Source organism: Barbus barbus (assembly GCF_936440315.1).
Source record: "Barbus barbus genome assembly, chromosome: 49".
Taxonomy (NCBI): Eukaryota; Metazoa; Chordata; class Actinopteri; order Cypriniformes; family Cyprinidae; genus Barbus; species Barbus barbus.
The window spans coordinates 14544273-14570749 of record NC_136727.1 but is presented as its reverse complement, the minus strand read 5'-3'; the positions used below and the strand labels follow the sequence as shown (position 1 = coordinate 14570749).

General features: G+C 37.0%; 1 protein-coding gene across 1 annotated transcript; it reads left to right on the top strand.

Annotated features, from left to right (window-relative positions):
* The first annotated feature begins 14330 nt into the window (after positions 1–14330).
* Positions 14331–24640, top strand: pdgfaa (platelet-derived growth factor alpha polypeptide a). Its single transcript, XM_079412935.1, has 6 exons — positions 14331–14968; positions 15640–15736; positions 18142–18243; positions 18328–18515; positions 20642–20762; positions 24017–24640. The coding sequence occupies exons 1-6, from the start codon at positions 14906–14908 to the stop codon at positions 24028–24030; spliced, it is 585 nt and encodes a 194-aa protein (XP_079269061.1). The 5' UTR covers positions 14331–14905; the 3' UTR covers positions 24031–24640.
* The last annotated feature ends 1837 nt before the right edge of the window (positions 24641–26477 follow it).

The following is a 26477-nucleotide window of genomic DNA, read 5'->3' as shown; positions in this document are numbered from 1 at the left end:
GTTTTCTCTGCGCTGATGATGTCACCTAGCTGTAGTTATCGCTCACACACACACAAACACACACCGTTAATACTAAAGTGAGAACAATACTGTCGCTTCCCGCCAACAGAGCTTCATCTTAACGTCGGGGGAAGACTGGAAGCATTGTGAGATCAGACAAAAATGACCTCATTATTCCAGTGAGTAACACTGTGCTTTCACGCCTTTCTCTTTCCTCTCTGTAAGACACTGCGGATGAGCGATACAACTCAGACAATACTCTTCGCAAAGCCCCTGCGCTCATGACCGCGTTGCTAATTGCGCTAATCTTGCGTGTAAACCCCCCCCAAAACAACCCAGACAAATTGTGAATTGCGCCATGTGGTCTAAAAACACCTTTCATTGGCAATAATTCATTGCACTGGAGCATGTACTGTAGAGTTTGTTTTCTGAGAACAATGGCATTCATACTAATGAGAGCAGAAAACAAGTGTGGCTTCAAAACAGATGCTAGGGCTTGTCAATTTTATTTGTCAATAAATTGAGGAAATTATTTATGCAAGAGTGTAGTTCACCCAAAATTCTTTTCTGTCATTATTTACAGAAACTCCATTTTTGGGTGAAGTCTTGAAAGAAACCTCTAAATATAGATTAGAAGAATGAACAAGTGTGTGTTTGGTGCTCGTTTCCTCTGAGTATTTTGCAGGTGCTTGTCATACGGCTGCCGCTGATCTCACACACCAGCTGCTTACTGACCCTTCCATCAACACAGAGTTCTGTTTACCCAAATACCTTCATCACGGTCACTCAGAGGAAGAGGGAAGAGGAAAGAGAGAGGAAGATTTGGGCCACTCAGCAGTGCTCGGCACATCTGCTCAATGATAAACAGAACAATGCCACGACGACCACTAATCTTTCACACAAGATCAAGGACACGGGAAAAAATACAACGGCAGACATAGAGCAAGGGGAAGCAATGAAAGAAAGAGCCTTTGTTTTAGCATATAAAGAAGTTGAAAAGCATAGGAGATAAGGAATCAAAATGGAAAACAGGAAAGTACTTATCTATGTGCTTCAGCTTTATCTGCAAAACTTCTCATAGATTAGCCTGATGTATAATCTCTGCCTGTCTCCTCCCCAAAATAACCATACATGGATCTTACAACACCTAGTTATAATATGCACAACCTCATCTGCATATAAATTCCAAATGGATATTCTCAACCATGTCATTTATAGGTTACAATTCAATATAGCCAATAGAAAATGGGCATTCACGTGTCTACGCAATTTTCTGGATGGGAATATGCATATGGAAATAATGTGCAGATGAGGTTATTCATTATGAAAATAGGCATTGTAAGCTCCATATGGTTATTTTGGTGAGGAGACGGGGTGGGGATTCAAGTACAAGCTATTTTTTTTTTTGTCAAACTACTTCAAAGGAAATGTGACTCTAGCATGCAAAATTAGCATGCTTAAGTGAAATGAGTGGTTTAAGGGTGTTCAGAGGGATTCCCTGGTGTTGACGCCTTCTTCATTTCCAATTTCTTGTCTAAAACTATTTTTTAGGGTTCATATAAACTTTCCTTGTCCAGTTGTTGAAGTGGAACGCACTTCAAAATGGCGGCAGGGATTCCCTGATGGGAAGTGACGGGAAGTTTGCGAGAGTGAAGTGGAACGCACCATGATGGTCTCACAAGGCGGCGACTTTTCTGGACCATTTTACAGTGGATAATGGAGCTGAAGAAATAGAACAACATTAACAAATGACTGGCGACGCAACAACAACAGATGCCCATGTTGTTGAGCACTTGTGTGGGTGGATTAAGAGATACTCTAGAAATAAAGATTAAAAAACCTTTTTAATTCTTATAACTTTGGGAGAGAAATAGCAAAGGCACTTGATAATGATGAAACTTTCTAGTGCAAATGTGTTGAATTTATTTGGTAAATATCTTTTGCATTTTATTATATTTTTCTGTGAAATTCTATATTTATACCCAATACATTTTCCACACCTAGAAAATGTTCCTGGTTTCCAGGAAAATTAGGGTAAAGTTTATTTCAGTATACTTGTATCAGTATGCTAATGTATATGTACAATGTGCGTGACGTAATTCAATTCTTGTCATCAACATAAATATTTCTAAATATAATAAGTTATGTCATGAAACAAAAGTGGAAACACTTCAGGCGTTTCGAAGTTGTCGTCGGATTTGTTGAATTATGCAGGCTTTCCGGGAGACGTGTGTGTCGCGTTCTTTAACGCTCCGCCTGGAAACAAAGATGCTGTGGTGCCAAACCCCCTCACGAGAGAAGAAAGCCATCGTGTTTAGAACTGTGACGACAGACGCTTATCAGGATCGAATAAATGCTGGATTTTCAAAAATATGTGAAATATTTAAAGCTTGCGGCATAGAATCTTTAAAATACATCTGAGAGTTTTACACACCGGTCTGTTATTGTGTCATTTACACACCCCGAAATGTGACGCTGAACGAAACGAACTGTGATTGGTTGTTTGAGATGTCAGTCAAACGGCCTCATGGGCAGGCCTTGGCCAATAAAACCTGCCATACAGGCGCATCTCAGAAAATTAGAATATGGTGAAAAAGTTTATTTTGTCTTGTAACTTATTTCAAAAAGTGAAACTTTGATATATATTTTAGATTCATTACATGTAAAGTAAAACACTTTAAAAGTTGTTTTGTTTTCATTTTGATGATTAGAATTTACAGCTCATGAAAGTCAAAAATCTTTTGCTTGCTGTAGCAGTTGCAGTGTGTCAGAAACCCTCCACCTTCCCCAGCTCCACCTGTATAGATCTGCTACGGGGTGATTTCATGTATGTTAAATATGGAGGTTATTTCATATATTATTTGATCAGGCCCAGTATTTCCTACATGCTCACAGCAGGATGTCTTGACAGTAGCAAGTCTCGGTACTCGCTCTGCCAGAGCAGCAGCAAGGTAGCATATTTATTTTGCCAAGACCAAACACATTAATATTGCCATGAATACTACCATGCTAAACTCTCAGAGAGTTGTCATGACAGAATTGTGCATATGTATGCTCAGCTCACACATGAACCTTGAAGCCTGTGTTCGTGTACGCTATCAAATGGAGTACGCAATGAAAGTCTATAAGTATAATTTGGGCTTTAGGGGTTTGTTCAAATCCCTAACTCTAAATATGCACCATTACCAAGTACCACTAATGAGTTAACATACTTAGGTCAATAACTGTGCATGTGCAAACGCTGTAACAGAGACTTGGCCTTGTACAATGCAGATAAAGTTGTACCACGCTGTTTCCGAGAGTAAGAGCATTCCACACTGCAATACACACATGTAAGCATGTTCCTGCTTGAGTGTGTCAGATCATAGATATCAAAACAAAGCTTTATTTTCATACTGATTGCAGCAGGTCTCGATAGCCCTGCAACATTGTCGGTCTTGACCTCTTTGGCTGCGCTCAAATACAAACTGCATCGTCACCGTGCACATGTTGTTTGACGTATGACAGTAGTATTTATGAGTAAACTCTGGCATATTTAAGCATATTCGAGCATTATCTAGGATAAGCCTTTGGTTGGCTACCATCCAAATGCTCCTGCAACAACGCACAATAGGTTTTGGTTAGCAGCCAAACAAGGCTTACTCTGAGTTTAGGCTTTGATGTCCTCTCTGACCTACGCACTAATGCAAAACAGGGTTGGGGAAGCTCCTTTTGAAACTTGAGCTTGTTCAGCTGCAAGCTAGTTCAAGATTATGTTGCACAGGAACTCAAAATTAATTGGTAATTTGTATTCATTTTTTCGGTGAAATTTTATATTTAACTTCAAAATTTTTGTTGTCCATGACTTTAAGTCAGGTTTCTTAATGCTACTTGAGTGCAATATCATTTTTTATTATTATATTCTATTATAGCTTGAATTAGCCTTTTCAGTTTTAATTTGAGTAATTTCATGCGCTTTTGTCATTTTTCTAGTTTTTCTTATATATATATATATATATATATATATATATATATATATATATATAGTTCTATTTTTAAACTAAAGGGAAATTTTTATTTTAAAATTTTAATTTTTCGTTTAATATTTATGTTTTATTTTATTTGAGGTTTAATTTCTTAATTCCATTAACAAAAATTATTTGTATTTTAATAAAAAAAATGTATAACAGTTTGAGAGAGAGAATGTTTTAAGAGATATTTTGATTCAAGTTAATTTGAAGGTCTTTATGTATCCAATTTTCCACTTTCATAATGTGATATATTTCTAACTAAAACAGAATATTCAAGGAGAATAAATGTTAGACTAAATTATATCCATTTAGAACTAATTAAATTAAAAGATCAGAGTTACATACAAGAATAGAAACTGAATGTGAGTTTTTTTAAAAGGAGTGGTAACCATTTTGCTATTGGTTAGCTTTACTAGCAAGATGCTACATTTTGCTGAAACATTACAGAATTATTTTTGGAATTAAACCAGGAACATCTATTAAGAGAGAAAATTAAGTCCATTTGGATTTCATGTTGATTTTAATACATCTTGCTTAGCTGTAAGGCTGTTAGCATAATGCACTGTGACATAAAGCATAACAGCAATTGAGTTTTGTCACCGCTACAGTATGTTGGAAAAAAGTAGCTTGCTACAGGAAAATCGATGCTATTTTGAGAATAGCTGAGCTAATGTCATGCTACTGACAAGTTAAGTTAAAAGCACCGCTACATACAGCAAGGATGCTAGTTAATATTTCGTAAAGACATTTTTGATACGACTTACACGCGCTGCAAAAAACACACCTTCCAGGTACAGCAAACATGCTCACCACACCTTTCTTTCCTTCTTTTTTTCTTCCATCTTAGGGTCTCCTTATTAAATGGCTTACAGGGATGAGATGAGACATGCACAAACACACACAGTCTACGTATGATAAGAAAATACGCAAAGCCAGTAATTGGAGGATGGTGAGAGAAGTCTAGTCTATGTCTCTTTGTGTAAACTGTCTGGACTGCGCCTGGGAATTTCCCTTATTTATTTTTTTTCTCCTCGCTCAAGCATTGCAACACACTGTTATTCTTGTGAGGGCTTGAGGGCTTGTCTCTGGTGGCAGAGGTCTTGGTCTGTTAATTCCTCCGGACACACTGAAGCTCTGCAGGAGCCAGAGACACTGGGGATGATGAACAGTGCAGGAATAGAGAGAGACAGCAGAGGGTTTTCCTCCCCCATCAATAATACTTTTGTATGTACATTTTAATTTTTTTTGGTCCACTCATGAGTGCTGCAGAGCAAACCAAAATAACTGATGCTGTCATTCCACTGCCAAGCTCCATTACAGATGAACATATTTTGGTCCCACTGTTCTGGCACCGATGCTGCATGGCATTTCAAGACACGTTATTTCTCACTTGCTCAACTTTCACTCGCTTTCATAAGAGCCAATACTTTGGGACACCAAATTCTTCATTCTTATTCATGCCTTCACATTTTCAAAGTTGGCACGACATGCTCGAATGTGAGACAAATGAGAACAAATAGCATCTGTAAAGAGCACATGACATGCAACACGATGTCATGGTAATTCGTAACAATTTTAAGTTTTGGCAAACTGAATAATTTGTATATATTAGTACATTTTCGTACGATCTGCTTACGTCTTTTTAATATTCAGGGGTGTACTTTCATGCTTATATTTTCCATGTTGATAATGAAAAAGTATTGGGATTAACATTTCTAGACATTTTGATCTCTATTGGGGTTAGACAACACGTGTCAGGTCCTACTCATTGTCGAAATCATATTCTAGATTTAATACTGTCACATGGAATTGATATTAATGGTTGAAATTCTGCAGCAAAGCGATGATATCTCAGATCATTATATAGTCTTATGTAAACTCCATATAGCTTAAACTGTAAATTCTACTCCTTGTTACAAGTATGGTAGAACCATCACTTCTACCACAAAAGACTGCTTTGTAAGTAATCTGGCAATCTGGATCCCTGGCAACCTTCAAGCAACAACTGAAAACTCATCTCTTTCGGCAGTACTTGACTTCATCCTAAACTCAAAAAAAAAAAAAAAAAAACTTTCCCTCTATCTTTCTCTCCACCTACTAGCTTGTACTTATTTGAACATTGACTGAGACTTGCTGTTACGAGCACTTCCTCTGTCTGACTGCCTCTTCAAGATGAATCGCTTTTTGTATTTCCCAATTGTAAGTCGCTTTGGATAAAAGCGTCTGCCAAATGACTAAATGTAAATGTAAATGTAATCTTCCTGATTTATCGCAATTCCTCAGCATATCCAATAGCTCAGAAAAATTTTATAATATAACAGAAACTATAGACTCTCTCTTTTTAAGCGTTTTAGATACCGTTACTTCTTTACGCTTAAGGAAGATTAAGGATAACAGTTAGACACTTTGACATAATGAGCACACTCACGCCCTAAAGACAGCATCCCGGAAAATGGAGCGCAACTGGAGGAAAACAAAACTAGAGGTATTTCATATTGCATGGTGGGAAAGTACCCTATCCTACAGAAAAGCATAAAAAAACTGCTAGATCTGATTACTTTCTATCTCTTTTAGAAGAAAACAAACATAACCCCAGGTATTTATTCAATACAGTGGCTAAATTAACGATCTTAGTGCTGCGTTCGACACCATCGACCACAACATTCTTTTGAATAGACTAGAAAACTTTGAGCATTAGCATGGTTCAAATTGTACTTATCTGACCGCCATTAATTCGTAGCAGTGAATGAAGAGGTATCATATCGATCACAAGTGCAGTATGGAGTGCCTAAAGACTCAGTACTAGGGCCGTTACTTTTCACGCTTTACATGTTACCCTTGGGAGAAATCATCAGGGATCACGGTGTTAGCTTTCACTGTCATGCTGATGATACTCAGCTCTATATTTCTTCGCAGCCCGGTGAAACACACCAAATTGAGAAACTAACGGTATAAAAAAGGCCACTATTAAGAACATATTTATGTGTCTTAGTTTCCTTTAATACAAGCCGAAGTTGATGCATCAGTCTCAGCACCCGTTCAGCGAGCCAATCAGCGCTCTGAACAAGACGCGCAGGCCAGCTCCCCTGCCCATTAAGCAGAGTTAGACTGACCGGGAAAGCGTACGGATGCAAGCTCTACTGTAGTGATCGTATTTATCTTGCTAAAGTTGTGTGCGTGCCTGGAAAGAAACCACACACGAATGCAAATCTTGTGGTAAAAAATCTTGTGGTTAAAGGGGTCCTATTATGCTCTTTTACAAAGTCTTGATTTTGTTTTGGGGTGTACTAGAACATGCTCTCATGCTTGGTGATTCGAAAATCGCATTCTTTTGAACATAATTGACATTATTACAATACCTCTCTCCCCAGCCTGGCACAAATGGCTCGATTAGTTCTGGTTTTGATGAAGGCCCGCCTTCCGAAAAACAAAATGTGTTGTGATTGGTTAGCTGTCCCAGTGCGTTGTGATTGGCGAACAGACGTTGCTTCAGTATTGCTCCGCCCCTTGCCAAAGCAGCAAGTTCATCAATATTGCTATATCAATTCAGACCCTGAGAATATTGAACAAGAGGATCGCGCAGAACCTTTGGACGCACAGATATTGCAAGACATATTAAATTGGTAACTTTATTGTTGTTGTTTTTTTTGGCTTAATCACATTTTAGATTGAATGTCAACAACAGCTTAAAAATAACTGCATTTACTGTGTACAGATAAGTGCAATGGTAAGATGTATTATGTTTATTGTTCTTTAATTCTACCATTACATGCATAGCAGTGGAACTGCAACTGTTATACAGTTGAATTTATTTATACAATAGTCCCACAGATTTACACTATTTGTGGCGGCATATATGCAGATTCATTCTCTGCCAGCAGGAGTAGCTGTTGGAGTGGGAGAGATCTAGGTTTCCCCGGTAACGTTGTACACAAAGCAGTACTCCTCTCACAAACACTGCTTTATCAGACATTACATGCAAGATGAAATGAAAATGACATCCATAATTTTCTGAAGACAGTTGGTTTCCTTCAGAAATACAGTGATATAAAAACACTAGCACTGGGTTTCGATTTTGAAACGTGCAGTGCTCAACCATGCATTCTCCCCACCTCCCAACCATTTCAATTTCCGTAGGCGGGATTTATATTAATGATATTCTAATGGGTCACTTTGTGATATCACAAATACAGGAAAACAACTTTGTAGTCCAAACGAGCCATTCGTTGTAGTTCTTGAAAAAGGATTTTTAAAAAACTAAATATCTCCCTTTGGAGTGGACTTTGAGATTTGTAACTTTGTAGATGCCCAAACATACACACTACACACTGACTAAAATTCAAAAAGTGAAAAAGCATAATAGGACCCCTTTAAAGGGGTCATATGATGCGATTTCCAGTTTTCCTTCCTCTTTGGAGTGTTACAAGCTGTTCGTGCATAGATGAGATCTCTAAAGTTGCAAAGACTAAAGTCTCAAACCCACGTCTACGCCACGATGTGGAAATATTTGCGTAATGTCGTCCAAATACAGGGCTGTCAATCGATTAAAATACTTAATCGCGATTAATCGCATGATTGTGAATTAACTCGTGATTAATCGCAACTTAATCGCACATTTTTATTTGTTCTAAATGTACCTTAAATTAATACTTTTAAAGTTTTTAGTACACTAATCTACATGGGCATGTACAAATATGGATGCTTTATGCAAATGTATGTTTATTATTATTGAAACCATAGTCAACATAGAGCATGAAGATTAGACATGTTTCAAAGATCATAGATGTTTTTCAAAGAACTAATAGACACATGAAAAAAGAAATTCCAGGTTCCCATTACTTCTCTTTCTTTGCACTGAGCAATTTACTTACACAAACCTGTTTACATTTTTGCACGACAGGGCAACTCACTTCTTCTAAACATGCAAAATGTAAGCCTACATTTATTATTCGAATTGTTTGCCACTCTGTGCCCACATACTGTATTTTGATGCAGCTAAATTCTCAATAAAACTGTTTTCATTGATAAATTTAACTGTTTCTGTTGTCAGACAATGGAATGGATATAAAATAGTGACTGAAACGCGACCCATTATAGTCCGTGGACACGGATGGCTGAAGTATACTTTCACCTTAAGACTACATAACCAGCTCTTCCTTCCAAGATGTTAATCTGCACAAAACTCCTGATAATCGAGCCGTCGTCTGATGAAATCAAATACACATAAGTAATGACAATAACTGTGCTGTGATTTCGACTATACTTGCATGTAAAATTAGAGAAGCAACCTAATATCTCGTTAACTTTGACAACAAGAGTTCTTACTAGAACCAGGAAGTATGACCACATTAGCCCGGTTCTGTCAACACTGCACTGGCTCCCTATTAAACTTCGTATAGATTTTAAAATCTTGCTAATTACTTATAAAGCCCTGAATGGTTTAGCACCTCAATACTTGAGCGAGCTCTTATCGCATTATAGTCCTCCACGTCCACTGCATTCTCAAAACTCTGGCCATTTCATAATACCTAGAATATCAAAATTAACTGTGGGCGGCAGATCCTTTTACTATTTAGCGGCCAAACTCTGGCCTAACACTGTTTGGGAGGTAGACAGACTCTGTCAGTTTAAATCTAGATTAAAAACCCATCTCTTTAACCTGGCTTCTATTATTCAAATCCGTTAAAGGATTGTTTTGGTGCATTAATTAGGTCAACCGGAACCGGGAACACTTCTCATAACACACAATGTACTTGTTACATCGTAAGAAGAATGGCATCTATGCTAATATTAGTCTGGCCATTTCTCAATATGTGTTCTTGTCTGTACTTGTGTTCTTGAGGACTTGTGAAATGTCATCAGTCATCACCCAAGTACTGTTCCAATTCAAAGTTCACATCGAGCCAAGTACAGTTTTTCGGAGACGTGAGCTCCACGCGATCACCGGGCGCTCAGTGCTCATGTATCCGCCGAGAGCAGCCTCACCGCGGCTAGTCCTTCTGACATTTGCCGCTGGCTCTGATGTCTCTGTAGTGGTTAAACATGAGGTTAAATTCGTTTTGGGTAAATCTAACAGGCAGTGTTTGGTCTCATGAATCTATTATTTCTTCCAGGTCATATCGCTTTGGCTAAACACAAATTTATGTTTCATAAATTATTTATTTATTAATCGTAATGCGTTGACTTTGTTAACATTACATACATTTGACAATTACTTGCTTTTGTCTTTATTTCCTATTACATAAGTATCTTTTACTTTTATAATGGCTATTATATTGTTCATTAAAACAGACATTTAACAAAAAAAGGCAGCGTTGTTCATTTTATTATACATACAGTGAAGATAAGCATATGTGCACATATTACCTAAACCACATATTAATGTTTTATATTTTTAAAATGAAAATGAAAAGAGGGTTGTGTTTTATATTTTGAAGAAAACGAAAAGGCTTTTGACGAAAACACTTTTACGAAAGTGTTTGATATAATTTCGTTTTATTGTAATGCGTGTAGGCGTTGCATGGATCACATTTTGGGGCTATTAATATGTTTACATGAAAACAAAAAGAGGCGGTGGTGTTTGATATTGTATATTGTCGTATTGTAATGCAGTGTAGATAACTTGGGCATGCTGACTGACGTTATCAAGTACACTGCTGTTCCATTTGCAGAATTACCCGACTTGTGTCCTCCCGTCCTCGGGAGTTTGCACTCCCGAGTCGAACTTGCGAAGTCTGAACTGCCGAGGACGCCTCTTTTTCTTTCTTTTTCCGAGATCACCGTAGCCACCCGATCCAGTCTGGATCCAGATCAGATGGTCACTGCAGTCACCCGAATCCAGTCTGGATCCAGATCAGATGGTCACTGCAGTCACCCGAATCCAGTCTGGATCCAGATCAGATGGTGGATCATCACCTAGAGACGACCTCTACAGCCCTGAATGTCAGCGGAGATCAGGAAAAATAGATGAGCCCCAGTGAAGACCTTGTCACCCAGACGGCTATCGGGACAAGACCTCAGGAACCAGATGAGTCCTCAGCACAAACTGCTGGTTCGTCTGGCCAGAGGAGAACTGGACCCCTGACTGAGCTTGCTTTTTCCTAAGGTTTTTTTCTCCATTCTGTCACTGATGGAGTTTTGGTTCTTTGCTGTTGTTGCCTCTGGCTTGCTTACTTGGGGACACTTAATTTCTTGTGATATCGTTTATTGCACAAATACTATTAGAACTGAACTGAGCTGGATGATGACATCACTGAATTAAATGATGAACTGCCTTTAACTGAAAATTTAGTGTTTACTATTGTCCTTTTTCATTACCGACACACTATTTTCCTATTTGATACTGTAAAGCTGCTTTAACACAATCTGTATTGGTAAAAGCGCTATGTAAATAAAGGTGACTTGACTATTCTATAAATGTATGTTTTCGTACAATTCACATTGTGCAAATTCATACAATTTTTTTTCCAGTGAAATCAGGTTGAAAAATTATTGTGGCCATAAATTAAAAATTCATTGCCATGGTTTATTAATTTGTTCCCGTTTTAGATAAATCATGGGAATTAATTAGAACATGGCCACAATATACCTAAAATGAGGGAACAATTTATTCTCCAAAGTTGTGGGAATAAATTAAATCGTTGCCACAGTTAACTAAAATGTGGCCATAAATTAATAAGTGGGGCTCTATACAAAATCATATTGTCTAAAATTGGCTTGTATCAGAAAACTTGTAGTGCAATAGTTTTTGATGTTGTTGTTAATTTTTAAAACATTTTCTACAATAATTTTTTCAAATATTTTGAAATAAAAATGTCAAGTGGTGTAACCATCAAATTTCAAAATGTTAACCTTTTTATTCAAAATATAATGAATCTGAATATGGTTGGTATGAATGAAATTTGTATGTACTACATTTGTGATATTGTTTCTATCACATGACCTACGAGCCTCACTGCCATTCATAAATCTTCTCCTGTGGTTTCATGGGATAGTAAAGTGTCCATTGCATACACCGGTAGGTCATCCAGGTACTTTCTGCCTAGTGTTTTTTGAATACTATCAATTCAGACAATCTACTCTTTTAGTGTATTTTTTTCCACATACTTTATAGTTGGGAGGTACTCACTTCTATTTGGTAGACAAAAGTTTTTCTATATGTTATTATTCTAAATTTACATAAAGTATAACACTTAAAACTATAAATTGCTTTGATTAAATTCTCCTTTTGCATTCCACAGAAGAAACAAATTCAGGTTTGGAATGACATCAGAGTGAATAAATGACGACAGAATTTTCATTTCCGAACTATTCCTTAAAAGTCCCTCAAGTCAAGAGCTTGACCAGCAAGCGTGCAGTGTTTGTACACGATAGAAGTTCAACTTATTATTCTCATGCTTGGATGGATGGGAAGGAGAGCAAAGGTTTTTGGTTTTGGCAGGAATCCCAGCTTGGCATGGACCACCGGTGCTCGAGGTATGTGTGGGTATCCATATGTCCAAGTGTGTCCGTCTTACAGAAAAGGTACAAGTATGCTACTCTGTGCTCCATGGAGGTTTCCCACACACACATTACTGGTAGATGTGGTTGCGCCGTGACTCATTCTCTTTGGCAAGGCGGCGTCTCAGGGGACTTCAACTCACATAGTTCCTTCTTTCTCTGCCTATTTTTACCACAGCCATAAAAAATGTCCCCTCATTTGCTTTTCCTTTTTCCTCCATATCAAACCGTCACTTGATAGCCATTCATATCAAAACTTCTTTCTGTATCAGCCCTTTCAGTTCAGCTCATCTGACCTCATACCCCTTCCCCCCTCTGTCTTCATTGAGATGTCAGTCATGAATTATATAGACTCTGGATTTCCAGATTCTTCACCTGCTGAAGCTTTGGTGTGTGTGCGTGGGTCCTCACACATTCCTCTCCATCTTACGGCTAAAGCCAGGGTCAGGAATGCAACTCATGCTTGTCACACACACACACACTTATATGAAATGAAACAAGAACATGTACAACCAGAATGCACTGTCTTTGGTATGTGCGGAATGGATGGAAAGTTTCCAGAGAATTCTTTTATTCACTTTTACCTCACCAAATCGCACCAAACCCAATTTGGAAAGTAGTAGTGTGTGTGCCATGTCTATCTTATCAGCTATTGTTTCAACTCTAGGACAATGTGCTCACCTCCTGCAGTCTGCTGTTTTCACCTTCTCCTTTTTTTCTTGTAGTCTATTCAGTGTTGCTTTCTTTCCAATCTTTTCTCCTCAATAGTTGTCAGTCTGTGATGCTTCCTGTCTCAGTGGGGCTAATTAAGGATTCACCCATCTAAAACTGAGGAGAACACTGGCTTCAGCAGACCCTGAAACTCACTCACCCCTATTTCTCCGGTTAGACATTAGTCTGACAGAACATGGCTAATGTAAACACCGTCTGAATCTGAACGTATTGTTAACTATTAACTTTATACTAGCTCTGAGGAAAACACCTTGCTATCCCTTAAGAAAATTAACCATGGTTTTATTGTAGTAAAAGTGTAGTAACCATTTTGTTTTTGGTGTATTGATTACCATTTGTATAACCACATTTTTACTACAAACGGTTAGTCTAGCAAAACCATTTAATTTGTGGTTACCATTATTTAACTACAGTAACCATATGGTTTTATTTGTAGTAAAACCATGGTTATTTTTTCGTACGTGTACCCTGCTAAAAAAAAACAAAAACAATAGAAGCCCAATAGAAACCATCACAGAAATTCCAATGGTTTCCATTGAAATACCATTATGAACCATTAGCTTTTCAAGTAAAACCATTACAAAATTCCTTTTTGTAGTGTGTTTTAAACATTTTCCCAATATGATTTAACATCCCACCAATAGAATCCATCACATACCAGTAGGCACCATTAGTTCAAACCAATACAAGTCCCATTATAACCTTAAATCCATTACATTTTCTATTGTGTTTTGGCCAGGATTCTATTTTTTTTTTTTTCTGGTATCACCTCCAGAGTCGGAATATAAAACAAAATATATTCGTTATTTTAATACACGCGACGCACTTTTTTGTGTGGAATATGTCACGTCCTCACTTATCAAATCTTGAGGAAATGTAGAGCGAAGTGGAAATCATTTCTGTCTTCATAGGTTTAGCCAAGCGAAACATTCCTATTTCTAGTGGTGGATCATTTCTGAACAAATGTGTTTTTAGCGAATTACTCGAGTGACTGATGTCGCTTCGTCACCTACTGACGTAACCCGCAGAAAGGGTCACTGAATGAATCATTTTTTTAAGATTCGAGTTACTGAGATGAATCAAATCCGCACTACTGCAGTTTTCACATTCACTGACGCGGTGACTTGAAAGGGGGCGCGCGCCTCGTTGAGTTTAAGATGAGGAGATGAGAGAAGCTGCAGTTCATTCACTGTCAGATCCTTTCCACGCAAGTTTGAACCAAACCACTTTTATGTGAGGACACAGACGGTGCAAAAAAAAGGGACTACTTTGGATAAATGTGGACTCTGTACAACGATTCTGAGCCTAGGAGTACATTTGGATTTAGATTTATTTGAATTATTTTTTATATATATATAATTCTAATGCGGTGAAAGGATCGCTTCATTCACTTTTTTCTGTGAAATGACTTCGCTCACTGATTTGTGGGTTTGAGTTAATTTAGTGGATGAAAAGCGACAAGAGCTTATTAAAAGGAGTTCGTTTGCTTTCATAAAGATTTTAGTGCTCGGTTTGTGAACTTGTCGGACTTGTGAAGAGTTTATCATTTGAGAGATTTGTCTGTGGAAAGGCATGTTCCCTGGCTCCACGCCGGTTGGAGCATCTTTGCGGCTCCGGTCGGGAAGGTTTCGCCTGCGCTGGGACACATTTGGACCACAGTGGAGATGAGAGCCACGCTGATCCACTCTCTCTTCTGCTGCTTCTCTCTGCTTTCAGCAGCCGCTGAGGTACGGTCAACATCTAAACACACATGCACTCAGGACAGAAGAAGAAGAACGCGATGATTTCTCCTTAAGAGAGAGATTCCTTGTATAAATAGAAAGAGAGAGCGTTTATAGTAAGGCCTGTCACTAAGCAGTTCTTCATTATAACTTAAATGGATATAAAATCGTATTTCAATTTATTTTATGTGAGAAACGAGAATGTCAAAGATGATGGACGTTCTAAAATCTATTTTTAACCCATAGATAAAAAAAATAAAATAATCTGAAATAGTTTAAACACGTGGAAATGTAATATCTGCACTCATGTTGGTTACAATTGAAAAAAAGAAAGTTTTCTGCACATGTGTCAAGTGGTGCAACCATCAAGTTCACTGGACTTTCAACACACTGTGTGCACTTAATCAGTCACAATGTTTTTAATGAATTGTTTGTGCATTAATGCATTTTGAGTTTTCAAAGAGATGAAAATATGAGATATGTTTAAACCTAATGCTTGACACACGAGGGTATAAATAGGACTTCTCTGTTTTCTTGGTTATTTTTATAAAATTATATAAAGTTTTTTTTTAAAACAGCTTTATCAATATTTTAAAGAAACAGTGATGAAATATTATGACAAGCTGCAACAAACTTTGGGAATTTGATGTATTTTTTTTATTACATTTTTTTCACAGGAAGCGCCAATCCCACAAGAGCTGATTGAGAGACTCTCTAACAGTGAGATCCGCAGCATCAGCGACCTCCAGAGGATCCTGGAGATTGACTACTTAGGTAAAGTCTCACTGTTTTTCTTATTATTTGATAAGACGAGCTAGTAGGTTGAGTAAGTTGTATATCCTAAACTTAAAAGGCAGTGGCAGCTGGTGTTGATTCATATCACTGATTTGAATCTTTTGAGTCTTTTCAAATGGAAAAAGATTTGTTTAGATTCGTTCACGGTTTTGCTTATTGGCCCTTTGTGCAGGTTACATCTTAATGGAATAGGTGGCAAGAAGTTTATTTTGAGAGTGACTCATTGAAACATTCACTCAACTGATTTGTTAACACTCACTCACTAACACGTTGCTAAATAAGGACTGCAACTACCACAAGACATTGATTTGTTCACGAGTGAAACGTGTCAAGTCACCAAAGCGTTGAGACACGATGTTAGGAGATCAAGACTCTGGGAAATGTCCTTTCAGAGGAGACTCACTCAATCTTTCACTGCATTCAAAGTTCATGGACCTCGACATTTAATCGAGTTTAAAGCGAACGCCTCAGCACTTGTTGCCTAGAGACCGCAGTGCCATTCCTGCACCCGTGGTGCCACTGGAGTATTTGAACTTGGTAAATGATGTCATGTGTTGGCGGCACCAAATCAAATACGTCAATGTCAGCATCAGTCTAAAGCCCCGTTCACACCAAGAACGATAACTATAAAGATATTAGCATCCACACCAGCGGACAATATCGTCTGTTTATTCTACGCGCAGGCTCATCTGATGCTTTAAATTGTGATAACAGGATGGATTCTGATTGAGTGGCAATGTCTGTATCGTTCGACAGCTGGAAAAAATCGTTCTGAAAGTGATTCCAACGATATCGTTTCTCTGTGCCTTTATCGTTAAAGCTGTGGTGTGGACTCTGCTGTTCTTTAATATTGAGAACGATTTTTAAAGCTATATCTTTATCGTTATCTTTATAGTAATCGTCCTTGGTGTGAACGGGCCTTTAGACCCTGAAAATGCAAATACCCAGTAAACTATATCATTCAATTTTTTTGAAAGGGGTAGTCTCGTTTATTAAAATGTAGTCCAATCGTGAAGTGTTTATTGAGCGATAATTCATTCAGACTTAGAAATGTAAGCATTTTTGTTTGTTTGTTTTGTGTACCAAAAAATGAAAACAAATAAATTAAAATTTAGAATTCAGGGTTCTAAAAAAAACTTTTTATAGAATGTTTGTTATTCAAAATCTAACGACAGTGATGATGTCATTGCAATATTTGCATACTGCATTGCTATTGGTCCTATTTCTTGCATCTATTTGCATTCTCAATCATAATTCATCATCTCTAGCTGCCTTTACACTGGAAAGATGCGCAACTACATATGCAAAACTACATATTTTTAAAATTGACTAGTTGTTTGCGCAACAAAATGTGTCGTTTTTCACACCCCACGAATCATATATAAGGCAGGCAGCCCAGTACGATTTGGCTGGTTTCGATTTCAGTTCACTTGACCCTGATTGGAAACTCTTGATGGCAAAGAATTAGCATCAATTTACCGACCCAACCGAAAGGGTTAAAATCTCCTCAGTGCTTCAAATATAAACTTCCAGCGCATCTAATGAGGAAATGCTGCAGCCATAACGATATGAGTCTCAAATTCGATTTGGCCCATACGCGCTGTAATTGAAATGCAAACAGCTGCGTCTGTGTGGCTGGTGCCTGAGGGAGGTCAAGAGACTCTCTCCATTATACTGTTGTCATGCCGCCTTTATGAGTTGAGTGCGGCTGAATGCCAGCGCTGCTGTAATGTATTATTCATGTCGAATTCCTCAGTTTGTGTGCGTCTCTGCATGCGAGTGTGTGTTTGGGAGAGAAAAGAGGCTGAAGCTCAAGTAGTGTTTGCGTTTGTGAGGTCTGTCGCTCCGCTAACGACTGTGTGAAAAGACGAGCGGGTCGGTCGGCCACGGTGCTCAACCCCTGAATTAAAACCACCCTCCTCCTCCATTGGGCTGGTTTCCGGGGGCAACAACAGGGGCATCTCTGTCCCCCGTCGTCCCGCTGAATGGCTCAGTGGAACAGCATGATTAAATACTGCACACTTTGGTCAGACTAACAATCCTGCTGTCCTTAAAGCATTTCAATGACGCAATCCTTTCCGAACATTTTATTGTTGAGTCTGGGTTTTCTCTGTGTGTCCTCCGGCGGTGCATATATTTTCTTTGTGATCTGTGTGTAATGAAGGACGTTTTTCGAATGAAGTGTGCTGGCAGGTTGGCAGACACCTGTATTCTTTACTTACAGTAGTAATCAGACCGGGTTTTCTTGATTTTTTTTTCAATTACATTCACAAAGAGGTTCAAGGGCGCTCTTTCTTGACAATAGTGAGGGAGGGATGTTAGCTTGTTCTACAAGCCAAAAGATGTTACACTGTTGACTTTTTTGCTTCATTATTTCGGTGCAGAGAATGAGGTGCTGGAGGATGTTAAAGGAGGCCACCATAAGGAGCATCTGTATGACAGCAGACACCTCAAGAACTCTCACTCCAGACGCAAGAGAAGCATTGGTAAAAAAGCCCATACCAGTATTCACATACATGTTGTAAAGCTCTCGTGATTATTCTGTGTTTATGGGTTCGTTGTGTGTTTAGAGGAGGCAGTGCCCGCCGTCTGTAAGACTCGCACAGTGATCTACGAGATCCCACGTAGTCAGGTCGATCCCACGGCCGCCAACTTCCTGATCTGGCCTCCGTGTGTGGAGGTGAGACGATGCTCGGGCTGCTGCAACACCAGCAACATGCGCTGCCACCCGTCCAAAAAGCACCACAGGACCGTGAAGGTGACAACACACACATCTTTACCTGTAAAATTTTAATTGTTTGTGTAAATATATGTTTTGTTGTTTGCTGTCAAGCATTTTCTATTTTGGATATACAGTATTTACAAATGATATTTGAAATACTGACAATATTAAATTATAATATTTTAAATAATTTTTATTTAATTTTTATAATACTTTATAATACTACTATAATATATTTTATAATACTTATAATACATGGCATAATATAAGTTAAGTTATTAATTAATGATAATTGTTTTAAATATTTTAAAAATACAAAATATAATATGTATTTAAAAAAAATCATTTAACAAATTTACATTTTAAAATATTTTTTATGACTAATAAATATAGCACTTTTAATATATAACTAAGAATTTATATATAGATTATTATAAAATATTATATAACATATCTATATATACATAATATATACATAGTTATTTTATAGACACAAATGTTTGACACAATTATTATTATTATCAATAGTAATTATGTTAAATAATTTTACTTTTTTTTTTTACAAAGGGTATATATAAATATAAAATAATATCTAACGTTTTTATATTCACTTTTATATAAACATTTTATATATACATATATATACACATGCTATACATTTTATATTAATATATGTGTGTGTATAATATAAAATATTAACTATTAAATACAACTATTTATGTAATTATGTTAAATAATTTCACACTTTAATTTTTACACATTTTTTTTATTAAGAGTACATGTAAAATATTTATTTTGTATATATATACTTTTTATATATTATATTTATATATTATTTTTATATTTATATAAAATGTATAGATTGTTTTAAATAAAAATAATAAACAAAATATTTTTAAAAAATAATTAAATTGTAAAGATTTAAAATTAAAATTCATATTTTAAATGCTTTCAATTGTCATAATTAAATGCTTTTCAAACATACACACACAAATGTGTGTGTGTGCATATATATATATATGCCACATGCCAAAAAAAGATGCCCAAAAGTTCAGTCTAGGTAGGCAGTTCCCTAGGTTTTTGCCCCTCGATTTTGATACAAATCACAAATAACTGACAAAACTATCTCAGTTGTTTCTTCTAGAGAGCAGTGAGATAAAATAGAAAGCAAATGGTGGATTTAGCTTAGGTCTCCTGCTTCTCAGATGTTTCTCCTGCAAAAAGACCCAAGTAATGTGTCTCTTCCAGAGTTTAAGAAGAGATCTCAAGTTTCTGTGCACAGTTTTCCATGATGCTAAACTCTGCAGCTTTACAGTATGAACTCAGATGTTTCTTATCTAATTCTTCCCAGACCAAGTTACCTGTGTCAAGCCATTCCCATTCATTTTAAAGTGCCTTTCCTGCATGTGAAAAATGGTCTCATTTGTGCCTTTTTGTAGGACCTATAGGTGAAACATCTGAAAGTTGATAGTTAAATGAAACACAACTATGACCTTCTACCTTCTTTCTCCTTCACTGAGCACATTTACTTTATAATGAAAACATGTTTTTGTTGACGTACGTAAATCCTCATTCGCACTAGGCCGTGGCCGTGTTTGCCACTTGTCCAGCTCATTTTCAGCATGTAAAGCTTTTCACATTTCTCAAATTCAAATGTAACAAGAGTGAGGCGTAGGACGTGCCAAAGGGAGGACAATGTCAACGAGGATTTCAGGGCCGCTGAGCACACAGAAAGCGTTTCAGGCCAGACTTCCGCAGCTAGTTAACGAATAGCCCTAACCTTGAGTTAACCGCTGCAAATATCTGTCTGTAACGCCACGGCTGCGGGGTGTGTTCTATTGCGTTTATCTCGCCAGCTATGTGTGTGAGTGTTCAGACCTGAATAAAGTATTGTATAAATGGGCCTGCAGGGCAGCTGAGTTGGCAGGGAGGGAAGGAGTCTGTCAGTATGATGTGAGGGGTGTGTGTGTGTGTGTTTATAAAGAGAGGTTTGAGGCGGCTCATCTGCATTACAGGAAACCGACGAGTCACATTTAGCTCTCGCCTTATCTCACCTCTGGAACGGCAGAGGAAAAATACACTGTTGATAGGGTGATGAGTGTGTGTGCGTGCAGCTCAGGATGTTCCCACACTCACTCTTTCTCTCTATCTCTCTCTCTCAGGTGGCCAAGGTGGAGTACGTACGCAGAAGGCCGAAGCTCCGGGAGGTGCAGGTGCAGCTGGAGGATCATCTCGAGTGCGTCTGCACGTCCAAACATCACTCAGAGTCCCGCATACACACGGGTACACTTTTAATCATTTGATTTCCCACACCTTGTTTTATTTTTTCCCTCTCCACCCTTTTTTCCTGCCCCGTCGTTTCCCTGTGCTCTCCTCCGCTCAAAGGCCAGCCCAGTTCGAGGGCTAAAAAAAAGAAAAGGAAATGGAAAATGAGATAAACTGTCCAAAAGCGGCAGGCAAGATTTACAGACTCTATATTTAGACTAATGACCAGTAAGATGAAAGCCAAGTGGATTTAATAGGTCAAACGTCAGGAGAATAGATATAATGGTACAATAATATCTGACATGATTCTTGATACCATAGCAATATATATATATATATATATATATATATATATATATATATATATGTATATATATATGTACATGTGTATATGTGTGTGTGTGTGTGTGTGTATATATATATATATATATACAGTGCCTTGCGAAAGTATACCCCTTCATTTTTTTCATGTTTTATGTTGCTGCTTTGTTAAACTGCTTTAAATTACTTTTTTCCACATCATTATACACTCCATACACTATAATGGTAAAGCAAAAAAAATAAAATATTTACATCTTTGCAAATTTATAAAAAGTAAAACTTAATAGAAACTTAAACTTAAAAAAACTTAAATGATTCCATTGCATAAGTACTCATACCCTTATCTGGGACAGTTGGAATTTAGCTCAGGAGCATTCATATTGCTTGTAGGTGTTACTAGACTTTGAGTGAAGGTAACCTGTGGCAAATTCCATTGAATGGGTATGATTTGGAAAGGCACACACGTCTTAATAAAAGGTCCAACAGCTGATAATGCATATCAGAGCAAAAACCAAGCCCTGGGGTCAAAAGAACTGCCTGTAGAGCTCAGAAACAGGTTTGCGTCAAGCCACACATCTGGGGAAGAGTTCAGAAAAAAATTCTGCTTCATTGAAGGGTCACAGAAGCATGTAGTCTCTGTTACTCTTAATGGAAGAAGTTTGAAACAACCAGGATTCTTCTTAGAGCTGGCCTCCTGTCCAAACTGAGCAATTGATGAAGAAGGGCTTTGGTTAGTGTGGTGACGAAGAACCTGATGGTCACTCAAGTTGAGCTCCATGATCATATGTGGAGATAGGAGAAATCTACAGAAGGACAAACATCACTGCAACACTCCACCGATCTGGGCTTTATAGCGGTGTGGCAAGACTCAATTCTCTCTTCAGTGAAGAAACATGAAAACACACTTAGAATTTGCAAAAAAGCACCTAAAGGACCCTCAGACTCTGAAAAATAATATTATCTGTCTGATGAACCTCAATTCCAAGCATCATGTTTAAAGGAAACCAGCTCTGCTCATCACCTGCAGAGTACATCCCAAAAGTAAAGTGTGCTGGTAGCAGCCTCGTGCTGTGGGGCTGTTTTTTAGCAGCAGGGACTGAGGGACTCATCAGAATAGAAGAAAAGCTCAATGCACCAAAATATTGAGATAGCCTTAATGAAAACCAGTCCAGAGCATTCAGAACCTCAGACTGGCCAGAAGGTTTTCCTTCCAACAGGACAATGACCCTAAACACAAAGCAAGAGTGGCTTATAGACAACTCTGTGAATGTCCTTGAGTGGCCCAGCCACAGCCTGGACCTGAACCCAATCAAATATTTCTGGAGAAACCTGAAAATGTGCATCTGCCCCCCATCCAACCTGACAGAGCTTGAGAGGAGGTGAAGAGGTGAGGAGACAAATGGCAGATAATTGCCAAATGTTGATGAGCAAAGCTTGTTGCATCAAACAAAAAAGACTTAAGGCTGTAAAGATGCCTTAGCTAAATATTTAGTTAAGGGTATGAATACTTATGCAATGTACTTATTTCAGTTTTTTTTATTTGTAATTAATTTACAAAGTTGTGACAATTCTGTTTTTGCTTTGTCAATATGATGTATGGAGTGTAGACTGATGTAGAAAAAAAACTACAAATTTAAAGCAGTAACATGAAATGTGGGAAAAAATGAAGGGGTATGAATACTTTGGCAAGGCCACTATATATATATATATATATATATATGTATATATGTGTATATATATGTATATATATATATATATATATATATATATATATATATATATATATATATATATATATATATATATATATATGAAATATTTTAATAAATATTCAAGATAATTGTAAGTAAACATTATGAAAAATGAAGAACAAAGAAACGACCAAACTTCAATATGCGCCATTGTAAGTGCCACATTTTTTTATTTAATATTAAAATAAAATGCTGTGTAGTTTTATAATACTTTATATAATATGTAATACTATTTCTAAAGCTTTTATATTAAAATGTAAAAGTCTTAATTATATTTTAATAGTTATTAAAGTCAAATAAACAGTCAGTAAAAAAAAATTAAGAAAAAAACACAAATTACAAGCTTTTTTGTTATATATATATATATATATATATATATATATATATAGTATTATATTATTGTATTATGATTTATATTATATTTAGTATATTATGCGATTGAACCTTCTGTAATAGTTGCACATGAGCCCCTCAGTTTTCCGAGGGACAAGGGAAAACAAGGGACTCATGAACAACTATCACTAAACAAACCAAAAAAAAAAAAACACAGCTGTGGATCGTTCAGGTAAGAACATCAAGGGGGATGTAAACTTTTGAACAGGGTCATTTTTATCAATGCAACTACTATTTTCTGGACTATATGTAAACGTCTTTTATGTGAAATATCTTATTCAGGTCAGTACTAAATAAACAGTAACATGCATTCTGTACGATTCCTCTTGTTATGGTAAAATAATTAACATTTTGCAGATTCTGAAAGGGGGGTGTAAACTTTTGACCTATACTGTATGTATGCATGTATATGTGTGTATATATATATATATATATATATATATATATATATATATATGTAGTTTTATATAATGTTTAATAATATTTTAAAGTTTTTATATATAAATGTAGTAATTTTAATAATATTTTAATTAATGACTATAGAACAAAGAACAAAGAAAGAAATTACAAACTTAAAAATAATAATATTTAGGCAATTTTCCATCAGTTGCACACTTGCGCTATAGACCTTTAAGAACAAATAATGTAGAAAAAATGACAAACTTTACAACAAAATAATATCCATTTTTGTCCATTTCCATCCGTTGCCCATTTGCCCCATAGACTTTCATTGTATGCAGCTTTTCTTTTTTTTTTGTCAGTTCAGCAGGTGTGCTGTTAAAGCCTAACAAGGTCTTTTCTTCACAGCAGATATAAGGTGAGCCTGGCACTGGATAAAAGAAAGCAGAGGAGGGCCATCGCATCCAATCAGATAACTCGGACTGCACAACAGCCATTGAGTGATATCATCTGAAAAGACGAGGCGGATGTGAACTGTTCAACCCTGAGCGAATCAGGACAGCCTTTTTGGATCACTTTGGACATTTGATGCACCTTTAGAAGGCACCCAGAGAGAGACTTTGGTTTTGGATTAAAACCCAGGGGAACTATGCACAACAAACTAGAGACTGCGCTAAAAGAGACTCGCAGAAAACAAACTTTGAGTCGCAGACCTTTAAATTCTGATTCTATGACCTTTTAAAGGAGCATCCATCACAATTTTATTTGTGTATCAAATTTTATTTTCTTCAGCAAATATCTGTATCATCTTATTTTTGTAACTGCCAGTTTTCTGTCAGCATTGATCTTCTCTTGTTTATGCTGTAGAATGAAAAAGTACAACAAAACACAATCTGCAGTAACTGATACTAATAAAGTGAATGCATTTTGCTGTGTTTGTTTGACAGACAACTGTCCCAAAGATCAAATGATTGTGTGCATTCATTACATCATGATCTAACCAGGAGCATTGTGATAAATCTGATCTCTTCTATGTCTCTTCCTATCTGAATTTTCTCTCAACTAACTGCAAACACAGCAAGCGATGAAAGACAATACATTTTTTATAGTGTACTTCAAATATTAGTTTCAGGTGAACTCATTAAGGAGATGAATGCAACCGCAATGTCCAGTTTGCTATTTTGGGAGCAAACTGTGGATATTGATGATAACTAAGCTAATTGATATTGATCACACATGGTTGTAATTATAAATGTTAAATGTAGTTTCTATTTATCTGTGTAATATTGATGACACATAGTGATATATTTAATCACTTTAAGGCCCGTTCACACCAAGAACGATAAATAGCTATAAAGGTAACGATATTAGCGTTCACACCAGCGGATGATAACATCTGTTTATTATAAGCGCTTGCTCGTGTACCTCTTTAAATTCTCGAGCTTGTGATAGCAGGATTGATTATGATTGGCTGTCAATATTGTGCCGCTCATCAGCTGGAAAAAAATCGTTCTGAAAGTGATTCCAATGATATCATTTCTATAATAGTTGTGGTGTGTACTCTGCTATTCTTTAATATTGAGAACGAGTTTTACAACTATATCTTTATCGTTATCTTTATGGTTATCCTTCTTGGTGTGAATGGGCCTTTAGAGATATATTGACACCTTTAAACATGTAGTTGATTTTTGAGGTGACAACCCTTTTGAAAATTAACAATGGTTAATTTTCATTATAGTAAATGTGCAGTAAGCATGTTTTTTTTTTTTTTTTGGTGGATTTATTTACATTTTGCATAACCACAGTTTTTATTTTATTAGTAGTTAAACCATGGTTCATTACGGAGCCCCTTAGAGCTCATGGTGGTGGAAAGATTTCGGGGTGGGTGAAAAAAATTCGGGGTGGGAGGAAAAATTTTTTTTCAAATCTTTTGCGTTCTCTCTAAAGATGTGCTTTGCGAGGGAACGCAAAAGTTTTGAAAAATATTTTTTCCTCCCACCCCGAATTTTTTTCACCACCATGAGCTCTTAGGGTCTCCGTAGTTCATGGGAAAACTTGTGCAAAAAAATAAAATAAATAAATAAAATAAAATTATAAACTGCATTAATTACACAGTATTAAAAACCAAAACATTTAATTCTGACCAAATTACTTGAACCAACGTCACAGATGAGAAAAAGTTGCGACACGTAACCCCACCCCCCTCGAAATCTTATTGGACAGAAATAGCTTACGTTAAACATCAAACATGGATTAGGAGATATTTGATTGTAGAAGGTCAAGAGGGCACATTTCCCTCAAGTTCCACGAGGAAAAACATAAAACATTCTGTGAGCTGAAGCATCATGGCGTTATGAAAATACAAGGTACGTATAAATTAAATTCAAAGTTTAACGCTCATTGGCTACATCGCTCGCGAAAAGAGAGAAATGTTCTGATTGGCTGTTTTAACACCGTGTCTACACCGGCGCGATGCGACAAATCACAATGGAACCTTTTATGGATGCGGTGCGGCACGACACGACAAATCCCCGACAGAATACTGCTGCTGCGTTCTATTTATGACGTATGTGGCCTCCAGTGTAGACAGACTTTAGCTGCTGCGGCACGGTGTCATCTCCTCGTCGCCCCTGCCCTGTTTACCGGATACGGTAAGTAAGAACTTCTCTAGAAGATTTTAAGGCATCAAATAATTATCTTATTTCTTATTCGTGCAGCACTCTCTCTAATATGATGATAACTGAAATTATAATTGTCAAGTTTTGGCATATTTTACTCACACAAACACACATATCATATCCAAACCATATGTGATCTCTCTAGACCAAACTGCCCTAAACGGTCCATGTCTGGCTGCTTCAGAGACTTT

Excerpts from the sequence above, each read along its gene's own strand:
- pdgfaa (XM_079412935.1), top strand. The coding sequence starts at position 14,906 with ATGAGAGCCACGCTGATCCACTCTCTCTTCTGCTGCTTCTCTCTGCTT. Across the intron at positions 15,737-18,141 it reads CCTGGAGATTGACTACTTAG|AGAATGAGGTGCTGGAGGAT; the intron begins GTAAAGTCTCAC and ends ATTTCGGTGCAG. Across the intron at positions 18,516-20,641 it reads AGCACCACAGGACCGTGAAG|GTGGCCAAGGTGGAGTACGT; the intron begins GTGACAACACAC and ends TCTCTCTCTCAG.